The 11,030-nt window shown below is 49.6% G+C and overlaps 1 protein-coding gene across 1 annotated transcript; it reads left to right on the forward strand.

Annotated features, from left to right (window-relative positions):
* Positions 1-580: 580 nt before the first annotated feature.
* RHOB (ras homolog family member B) lies at positions 581-3,069 on the forward strand. Its single transcript, XM_065928620.1, has one exon. It carries the CDS (start codon positions 975-977, stop codon positions 1,563-1,565), a length of 591 nt encoding a protein of 196 aa, XP_065784692.1. The 5' UTR covers positions 581-974; the 3' UTR covers positions 1,566-3,069.
* Positions 3,070-11,030: the final 7,961 nt, after the last annotated feature.

The following is an 11,030-nucleotide window of genomic DNA, read 5'->3' on the forward strand; positions in this document are numbered from 1 at the left end:
GAGGGGCTGCTTCTAAAAGAAAAAAGAAAAAAAAAAAACAAAAAAAAAAAACCACACACACACAACAAACCACAACCTTGCTTGGAAATAAGCCTGTGTGCATGTGTGTCTGCGTGTGTGTGTATTTAAAACCAAAACCACGTTAAAAGAACCGCTCCCTACCCCCAGGTCCGACCACCCGCTGGGAGTTTGCGAAGCAAGAAGGGCAATACGAGTGGGAGAGTCATCCACGCGCCCACAAAGTGCCTCCTGTCTCGGAAGCGCTCGCCCAGGCCCCGTGGGCTGCTCCGGGCAGCCGGCTCCAGCCCTTCGGTCCCGCGCGCACAAGCTGCGGCGAAAGAGCGAACCTTGACGCAGCCAGAGTCCCGCAGCGCCCGCCGCGGCCGCAGGCTCCCCAGTCGCCGCCTCTCCCAACCCCGCGGCCTGGGCAGTCAATCAAGCCCGCCCGGCCCCGCCCGTGGGCTGCAGCGGATGGCCAATCAGAGCCAAGCTCCGCAGCGATGAGCTCAGTCGGCTTGCTTCCCATTGGACGGCTATATTAAGAAAGTCGCCGAACTCTTTAAATAGCGGGCGCTAGGGCCGCAGCCCGCATCTGCCGCCGCAGTCGGGCTGAGTTCGTCTGATCTCTTGTGTCTTCGCCTAGGCCTAGGGAAACCCAGGAGGGAGCTAGGCCGCGTCCGCTTGCTTTGGCCACCGTTTGCTCACAAAGGCGCCGACCCGGGACCCAGGGTGAGGAGAGCGGCAGCCGCTCGGAAGCAGCGGGGAGACGCACCGTGCGCCCTATGCCCCCGAGTCCCCCACAGCCCCCGCCGCGGCAGCCTGAGCACAACGAGAGAACGCTCGCCATCCCGGGACCTGGGTGCAGCTAGCGACCCTTGTCCCCAGCGCGCAGCCCGAGGTGAGCAGTGAGCGGCGAGCGGGACGGCAGCGAGGCGTTCGCGGGGCCCCTCCTGCTGCCCGGGCCCGGCCCGCTCATGGCGGCCATCCGCAAGAAGCTGGTGGTGGTGGGCGACGGCGCGTGCGGCAAGACGTGCCTGCTGATCGTGTTCAGTAAGGACGAGTTCCCCGAGGTGTACGTGCCCACCGTCTTCGAGAACTATGTGGCCGACATCGAGGTGGACGGCAAGCAGGTGGAGCTGGCGCTGTGGGACACGGCGGGCCAGGAGGACTACGACCGCCTGCGGCCGCTCTCCTACCCGGACACCGACGTGATCCTCATGTGCTTTTCGGTGGACAGCCCGGATTCGCTGGAGAACATCCCCGAGAAGTGGGTGCCCGAGGTGAAGCACTTCTGCCCCAACGTGCCCATCATCCTCGTGGCCAACAAGAAAGACCTGCGCAGCGACGAGCACGTCCGCACAGAGCTGGCCCGCATGAAGCAAGAACCGGTGCGCACGGATGACGGCCGCGCCATGGCCGTGCGCATCCAAGCCTACGACTACCTCGAGTGCTCGGCCAAGACCAAGGAGGGCGTCCGAGAGGTCTTCGAGACGGCCACGCGCGCCGCGCTGCAGAAGCGCTACGGCTCCCAGAACGGATGCATCAACTGCTGCAAGGTGCTATGAGGGCCGTGCCCGACCCGCCTGCCCCTGCCAGCGCGGCTCCCCATCACGGGCCCGTCCCGCACGAGCCCGGAGAAGGGGAGACCCTTGCCCCCCCAAGGACCCCCACCGGACTGCCTGGCGTCTGCTTTCAGCCCCGGCAGCCGTGGCCTGGAAACTCAGGCTCTGGCGCCCTAGAGTCGGCCGCGTGGTAGGCACCCGGCGCCCCCTTTCCAAGTGTCTGTGCGTCCGGCTGTGTGGCACAGGCTTGGCCACCCCGCTGAGTGCCAAGGGTCCCCTGAACACCATTTTCTGAAGAGCCAAGCCTCTTCAGGGTGTGTGGCTGTGTGTATGTTCGACTCCCCGCCACCGAGTTTTCACCCCACGCCCGCCCCTGCTCCCGGGAGATGAGCTTGGCGCCGGGGTGCGGCCGCGCCCCATCGGATGTGCGTCTGTAACCAGCGAGCGCCTGCTATCCCCTGTCTGTAACATAGACCTCGGGGCCTGCGGGAGGGGAGGGCTGGGGAGGATGGGGTGTTATATAAATATAGATATAATTTTATTTTCGGAGGTAGGATGGTGTTATTTAATGGTGGTGGTGGGTGGAGTGACAGGGCGCTAGAAGAGCTCCAGCCGGGTCTGAGTGAGGCGTCATCCCAGCACGAACAAGACTTGGCCATCTTTCCTGCCCCTGGGGAAGACGTTTGCAGCCGACTTGGGGCCTGAGAGGACACAGCTTCCAGACTCCTGTCTCCTGCCAGCCAGTACCCCCCCCCCCCCCGCCCCGCCCCCCGACGGCGAACCCCTCACAAGCCACTGATAAGGAGGGGTGAAGTGTGCTGCAGGTTGTTTTTGCCATAAACGAACTTTGTGCCTGTCCTGCAAGTGAAAATTGTTCAGTCCAAGAAACTGATGTTATTTGATTTATTTAAAGGCTAAAACTTGTTTTTTTTTCTTCTTTTTGGAACGAATTCTTTGCACAATTGTTTCATTGTTTGACATTTAATGCACTTGTCATTTGCATAAGACAGTAGCATTCTGACCACACTTGTACGCTGTAACCTCATCTACTTCTGATGTTTTTTTTAAAAATGATGATGACTTTTAAAAAACAAGAAGAAAAAGAAACCACTAATTTTTTTCTTTTGAAAAAAGTGGCAACACTGTTCTATTTTGCGATTTTATTTGTGCACGTATGCGCACTCTTTTGATAAAGGGCAGTAACCAGTATTAGGGCCTATCTAAAACCTTTTGTTTTTTTTTCCCCCTCAAGGCAGTCTCTAAAGCTGTGTGAAATTTTCTCTGCATCTCTGTACAGAGAATAAACCTCCCCCTTGTGTCTCTTTTCTCCCCTTCCCTTCCCCATCCAGTGGTACTTCTACTAAATTGTCTTGTTTTTTTTATTTTTTAAATAAACTGACAAATGACAAAGTGGTGAGCTTATGATGTTTACATAAAAGTTCTATAAGCTGTGTATACAGTTTTTTATGTAAAATATTAAAAGACTATGATGATGACATTTATAAAATGGCTCCTGTGGTTTAATGATGTGTAAAAATCTTGTTGTGAATTTGAGGACCAGGGGAGAACTCTGCTAGGTGAGACCCCACTAACTCTATTTCCCTCCAAGTGTTTGTAGGAAATGGGGATGAAATCTCTTTGAGGATGTGTGGGGGTTGGGTGGCCATGGATGACCAGGTTGCTCCTGCCCCAGGGCCAAAGTTTACCCAGGCTCCCAGTGCCATAAGCTTTGACCTAATGTGAACTGTCTGAATGGCTTATACACTTGAGTCTAAGTCTATCATGGAGCCTGTGTGTCCTATTCTTTGAAACTTGGAAAGTTGTCATTTGTGTCAGATACCTTTTTTTTGTTTTTGTTAATCACTGTCTCAAAGACTGGTTCCTGGGTTCCCTTCAGATCTTCAAGGGGTTACACAATGCCCCCCTGAGATTGTAGAATGTTATCTCTGACCTGAGCTCCCAGGTAGAAGTAGGGGAGAGCCCAAGTCAGAAGCCAATCCTTCTGTTGTGAACTTTCATTTGAGTGTCTGTACGGAGCCCAGAATGCTTTGTTCTAAGTACCAAGAGTAACCACCTTACCGACAGAACGCTGGAGGTCTTGGGTAGCTGCTATTTAAAGTTGGAGTAGCCAGGTTCTGAGGTGGAAATATGATGAGCCCTGATTTCAGACACTCAGGCTGCTGCAGTGGGTCTCAGAACCAGACAGGCAGATTAACCTTCAGATACCACATCAAAATCCCTCTACAGGTATGATGGCTCAAAACTGCCAGCCTCAGCAGCTTCTAGGAAAGGTAGCAGATACTGCCAACCTCCCCTGACTACCTAAGACATGTGGTTTTTGTTTTTAGAATCAACACTTTATGGGTTTCTAGGCCTTAGTTGCCTGCCACTCACCCCATCCCTCTGCCTCCCTTGCCCCCAGGCAGAGCAGAGAAGGCCCTTTTCGAAGCTCTTTGCTTTAAAACTTGAGGCTTCTGTCTCCCAGTCTTTCCCCAAACTCCCAAGAGCTTTTGCTGAGTAAGGCAAGCCTGGTTACTGGTGACTTTTCACCCACTTAAAAACAAATAAACACATCAATAACAGGGCCTCCTGCACAGTCAGGCTTATTGGTTAACAGAGGATAATTGTCTGGGCTGCTGGAGGCACAGAGCAAGGAGAAGGTCCACTCAAGCTGGGGGAAGGATCCACAGCCTCATCCTTTCTCCAGGTCTTGACCTCATACACCTCCATCCCTCAGCCATCTTTGTCTTCTTCATTTTCAAGACAGAAATTTCCACTGAAAAACAAAATGTTGACTTGCAAGTTTTACAGCTTGCAGATCCTTTGGTACCAGGGAGTACAGGACTCTGGAGAAGAGCTCAAGCTTGGGCTCAGTGCCCAGGATTCAGCTTTGCAACCGGCCAAGAGCCTGGAGACCTTTTGAAAGGGCCTTTTCTGGGTTTCCTGCCTGCTCTAATCTGCCTGGTACCTATTGCTGTCTGTTTTTTTTCTTTTTTTTCAATTTTAGGAAGACAGCCACCCAGATGACGCATGCAACCTGGGTTATGCTTGTTTTTAAATGCATGGCATTTAATAATGCTGCCGGAACACACTCTTCTTGCTGCATTAGATCCAACTGGAAAATATAAAGATGAATTGCTGTAGGCTGAAAAATCAATTAGGAAAAAAAGAGGCAAAACATCTGGTGTTACTCCTAGGATATGAACATTCATTTTGCACATTTGAAATAAATGTGCTGAGTTCATTTAATTGCCTGTTGAATGGTTTCATGGATAATAGTGGGGTGTTTCATTGATCCTGGGCAGTTCATAGCAAAGGGCGTTGGCTTGGGTTCTTGTTTAATCTTAATTTGAAGTCAGTCTGGCTTGTGTTTCTAGGATCCTTTTTCACATGTGTTTCCGTGTACTTAGAACAGTGGTTTTCAAACTCAAGTCTGAGTTAGAATCACGTGGAGGGCTGGTTAAAACACAGATGGCTGGGCCTAGCTTCTGGAGTCTCTGGTCAGCACATCTAGGGTGGAGAACAAGTGATGCCGAAGTTGCTGGTCCAGGGACCACACTTTGAGAACCCCTGGCTTGGAATAAGGGAGAGTTCTGGTCATTATACTGGGGAGGGAGGTCGTTTCAGCAGTAAAGGGGGTCACATTCCTGAGGCTGATGGTGTGGTGACCTGCAGCCCTGACTTCCCTACCTTAGGGAGCACAGCACTAGTTTTCTGAGAAGTTCCCAGAGAAGTTCAGGGAAGTTTTCAGAGAACTTCCCTTCTAGGAGGACCCACACATAACCCCGGTCTTCTCTTCTTCACACTCTAGTACAACAGGGGGTTAAATGCCCTTCGAAAGATTTCTTTCTGCCATTTCTGAGTTCAGAATGCAGCAGCACTCTGCTCCGCTAAGACAAGGGTTGCAAAAGCAAATAAGACCCAGTCCTCGCCCTGGTGGGTAAGGCAGGTCCAGGAAGGTATCCACTGAGCATGCTCAGATGGAGACAGCAGGTCCAGGGCACACTAGGAGCCTAGGGGAAGGTGGGAAGGGCTTCATGGAGAAGGAGACATTTGAACTGAATCTTAAGGCAGGAGTGGGTGATGTGCAGATGGAAGATACAGCTTCTTTCTATTACTGTGCGACTGGCCTCTGAAGAATACAGCTCTCTTGGGTGAGAACTACCTTCTACTTTTAGCCCCTCTGGCATGCATTTCTTCAGTGAAGAAAAATGATGTTCCCCAGCCAAGTCAAACACAGCCTCTCCCCGGCCCTCCCTGTCTACACACAGACTAGGAATGGAGGTTGGTGATGATGGTTTCATTGTTCCCTCTGTGCCTCCCAGGGATGCGGGGCAAACACAAGGGCTAGCTTTGTGAGAACTGTACTCCTGGAAACACGTAGCCTGGACTCAAAGACGTGGCAACACCCCAAAGGGACCTGGTACTCCAGCCTGTTGTGGGACAGACTCTTAGCCACTTCACTTGGTACGTCTTCTGGCTGGAGAGAGAAAGTGGGTACTCAGGCTGCTCGTTCAATCAATTCTTCAGCCCCTTTCCTGGCCTGGGAGTTGTAAGAGTCTAGAGGACCCTGGTTCATTCCTTCTAAATATTTATTGTTGACTAAAGTACACTGTGCCTGGCTCTGGGATAGGAGCTTGGAACTCAGGAGACAAATAGGCAGGCATGGTCCCTCCCCACATAGAGATTTCAATCTCTATGTCTGTACAAGCAATAATAACAATGATGATGACAATAGCTACTATTTATTGACTAGGCATCAGGCCCTGTTCTAAGCTCTTTATTTGTTCTGTTTCATGTCTGTATTGGACTTTCCGGGTGGTACTAATGACAGAGAACCCATCTGCCAATGCAGGAGACATAAGAGATGCGGGTTTGATTCCTGGGTTGGGAAGATCCCTTGGAGGAGGGGATAGGAAGTGTGGTCTTAGAAAGTAGACCTTAGGCAACAAGGAAAGGGAATTCCTTTGTCTTTCTGAGGCCCTACTCTAGGTGAATTTAAGGTACTGCTGGGTGGTAATGGGGTGTGGGGATGGAGGGAAATTTCTGCTCCAACTGGGAAGAATATTATCCATGTCTGGGGACGGTGGGAAAGAGAAGCAGCACTTCTGAGGTTTTCCACCATGGTGCTTTGAGCTGGGGTCAGAGAAAGTATCATCAAGTAAAGGTATTGTGGGATAAGAGTCATGGTTGTAATGCTCAGCCATCCCACTTTACATGGAGACTGGTTTCTTCATTGCCAACCACAAGTCAGGATGCCTACAGGGCACAGAATTGGGTGGGTTTATGGGTCAGCTGAACCAAGAGGGAGTCATCAGAGCACAGGTGGCAATGGAAAACCTTGGAGAAGAAATGAGATGATCCAGGAAGAGTTTGTGTAGTGAGAGGGGATTGCAGGTCAGGTCCTAACCCCCACAGTGAAAAAGTTGGCTTAAACTCAACATTCAGAAAACTAAGATCAAGGCATCAGGTCCTATCATTTCATGGCAAATAGATGGGGAAACAGTGGAAAGAGTGACAGACTTTATTTTTGGGGGCTCCAAAATCACTGCAGATGGTGAGTGCATCCATGAAATTAAAAGACGCTTGCTCCTTGGAAGAAAAGTTCTGACCAACCTAGACAGCATATTAAGAAGCAGAGGCGTTACTTTGCCAACAAAGGTCCATCTAGTCAAAACTATAGTTTTTCCAGTAGTCATGTATGGATGTGAAAGTTGGACTATAAAGAAAGCTGAGCACCAAAGAATTGATGCTTTTGAACTGTGGTGTTGGAGAAGACACTTGAGAGTCCCTTAGACTGCAAGGAGATCCAACCAGTCCATCCTAAAGGAGATCAGTCCTGAATATTCATTGGAAGGACTGATGCTGAAGCTGAAACTCCAATACTTTGGCCACCTGATGCGAAGAACTGACTCATTTGTAAAGATCCTGATGTTGGGCAAGATTGAAGGCGGGAGGAGAAGGGGATGAGATGGTTGGATGGCATCACCGATTCAATGGACATAAGTTTGAGTAAACTCCGGAAGCTGGTGATGGACAGGGAGGCCTGGCGTGCTGCAGTCCACAGGGTCACAAAGTGTCAGGCACGACTGAGCGACTGAACTGAACTGAGCCCCCACAATGAGCACAAATGCCATGTCTGCTCCATCACTGCTGTGTCTCTACTGCCCAGTAGGTGTTTGACCCATACAAGGACCTCAGTAAGTAGCAAGAGAGTGAATGAATTGATTAAACAAAGGACAGAAATTTAGGGAGCATCCACTTCTAAGAGACCCAAGAAGTGACAAAGGCTGAGAACACCTTCTGTGGGGGATGAGAGAAAGGTCAGTTAAAAAAATGACAGGGCTGCACGAAGTGTTGCACATTCCACAGTTACTGGATACTCGGAATCAAGCAGATAAATCACTCTGTTCTGACAGGAGTTATGTATGATGGAGCTGTGACAAGTAACCAACTGTTTTTGCTGCAGAGGCTGAGTCTAGGGAAGTTAAGAAAGTGCTCCTGTGAGGCCAGGCCTTGGGTGCCGACAGCAACTAGGGAAGGCCTTCTCTGTACCCCACCTCGCAGGAATCACAACGTGCTCTTGGCCCGGTGAGGTTTCTGGAGAGGTCCTCCTAGAGACCCCAAGATGAGCAGGCAGTGGAAGCACATTTCTAGGGCTTCAGGCCACCCTCTGCAGGACCACCTGAGGGTCTGGGAGTCCTCAGTGGTTGGTCTCTGCTGTGGCCTGAGCTTCAAGCATCAGAGCGAGCTGGGCAGTTTTGGTGTCCGGGTTGGGAGCTTGGCATTACTGGCCATGCTTTTCATTTTAGAAACCATGATCTGAAAGCACAATTCTAAGGGGGTATGCAACCAGGCCTTGCGCTTTAATGACTCTGGGTGACCTCTGTCCTCTGGCTGTCATTTGGAGCTATTTTTCTTCTCCCTTCAGTATTGAAAAGGGAAGAAACAAATCTTCCCAGAAGCAAGTTTCTCATCTCTTTGTTAATGATTGATTTCATTTGATTCCAGAACTTGTTTAACCTTTGGGTAAGCAATTGAAACCTTCTGGAGGCACCTAAAAGGAATGCAGGAATGTGTGTGCTATTTAATGGTAGAGAGATTATAAATGGGACTCTGACAGAATAAAAAGTTTTATTTATATGAGTGCTAAAAACAGTCACTTGTAAAATACACACTAGTCTGTAACAGCCAAATATGGCAAAGCATGATATCTGGTCGCATAACCAGGCTGACTCTGTAAATAGGGAGATCAGTCCATCCATTCCCTTCCTCTCAGTTGAGCAATTCTGTGGCTACAAATTTCCTCCCAGAAAGTCTAGAATTGTAGGCCAAATGGAGATCCAAGCTATATGTACAAGATAACACCAGCATAAACGAGCCAGTCTGGAATCTCTGAAGGTGTGTGTAGCTGTGCCAACAGAAAATTGTTCAAAGTTTTACTTCATGGGTACGGGCAGAAATTACAGACTGTATCATTGGTTGCCTGCCAAATCTAAACGCACGAAGATGAAATGCCGTGAAGGCAAAAACAATTCAAAAAGGAAAAAGACTACTAATCAGGCATAAAATGCCGTGAGTTCTCCAGTAGACTGATACGATCCAACCTCCATCCATGACCTAGTGACCAATTAGTAAGAAGGCTCACCAGTTAGCCAAGGGAATTCAGAAGGCCCAGCGTCATCGTGGGGTGTGATATAGACTGTGGGGTGGGGTGGGGTGCAGAGCAGGGCCCAGAAACAGCATCAGCGGGGACCATGGACTGATTGTGGGCACCTGTAACCCTCTGATCCTCAGCTGGATGTGGGAAGAGAAGGTAGCTCAGGAAGTTTGCCAGGAACCTCAAGAAAGAGGGGCAGGAGTGGAGCAGCGCAGGTGTGGTCCCCTACTCTGTCACGTCACTTCTCCCTCTGTATTGCCCATCTTTTTCACCTGCAGGGAAGTCAGCATGCTTGGTGGGAAAGTTGAGGCTTATAGGCAGAAGCCCCTGCTCTGTCCTTCACTATCTGAGCTTTATTGAACCAGTTACTTTTACTCCTTTCTATCTCAGGTTCTTTCTTTGTAGAATGGAAATAATTTTGGAGATTAAACAAGATCAAACCAAATACTCGGCACAGAGCCCAGCGCATTTGAAGTCCCAGTAAATCTTGATTAACCCTCCCTCTTGTGGATTCATCTTAGCACCTTAAGCACAAGTAGAAGTGGAATAAATCTTGCTGGATAAATAAGTATGTAATAATAACCACTCATTTGTTTGTCAAGGACTTTTTCAATGGTAAGCTCCTCAGGATATCACATCATCCTCATTTTTGCAACCTCAGCATCCACCTAGAGCTTGGGCATGTAGTAGTTGCTTAGTAACTGCTAAGTTACTGAATGATATCACAAATTCAGAGGGTCCTTGATAATCTGGAGATTTCTCAGGGTTCAGTTCAGTTCAGTTGCTCAGTGGTGTCCAACTCTCTGCGACCCCATGGGCCGCAGCACGCCAGGCCTCCCTGTCCATCATCCAACTCCTGGAGTTTACTCAAACTCATGTCCGTTGAGTCGGTGATGTCATCCAACCATCTCATCCTCTGTCATCCCCTTCTCCTCCCGCCTTCAATCTTTCCCAGCATCAGGGTCTTTTCAAATGAGCTGGTTCTTCGCATCAGGTGGCCAAAGTATTGGAGTTTCAGCTTCAACATCAGTTCTTCCAATGAACACTCAGGACTGATCTCCTTTAGGATGGACTGGGTGGATCTCCTTGCAGTCCAAGGGACTCTCAAGTGTCTTCTCCAACACCACAGTTCAAAAGCATCAATTCTTTGGTGCTCAGCTTTCTTTATAGTCCAACTCTTACATCCATACATGACTACTGGAAAAACCATAATCTTGACTAGACCAACATTCGTTGGCGAAGTAACGCCTCTGCTTCTTAATATGCTGTCAAGGTTGGTCATAACTTTCCTTCCAAGGAGTAAGTGTCTTTTAATTTCATAGCTGCAGTCACCATCTGCAGTGATTTGGTCACACAGGATAAATTTGGCACTTGGAGAAGTACCCACTGCTTGGGTCCCACAGGATGTGGTGGCAGAAGCTGAGCCATCTGAATGCCAAGGGGAAACTATGGGGGACCAGCAGGCTTTCTTCCTAGGAGCACGGTGCTCATGAGTCCTCAGGAGAGGCTGGCGGACCCCATATCCGTCTGTTGACCCAATAACACATAATGAAGAGCAGGTGGGCAGTGCACGGAGCCAGGGAGACCTTGCCCGCTCTCCTCTCTGACATGACCACAGAGTGAAGAAAAATCGGTAACTTCTCCAGATGACAGGAATACCAGGAAAAATGCTGACAACTCCTAAGTGATAGGGAAACGTATGCTAGGAAGATCTAGCCATTAGTCCTGTGTGTAGAAGACCCAGGGCTCAGCTGCTATGTTTGTAACCTGAGAAAGTTAAGTCCCTACCTATTATGCTGCTTAGCAAA

Source organism: Muntiacus reevesi, chromosome 3 (assembly GCF_963930625.1).
Source record: "Muntiacus reevesi chromosome 3, mMunRee1.1, whole genome shotgun sequence".
In the NCBI taxonomy this organism is placed as follows: domain Eukaryota; kingdom Metazoa; phylum Chordata; class Mammalia; order Artiodactyla; family Cervidae; genus Muntiacus; species Muntiacus reevesi.

Bases quoted from the DNA above. Each gene is read 5' to 3' on its own strand.
- RHOB (XM_065928620.1), top strand. From the start codon at position 975: ATGGCGGCCATCCGCAAGAAGCTGGTGGTGGTGGGCGACGGCGCGTGC.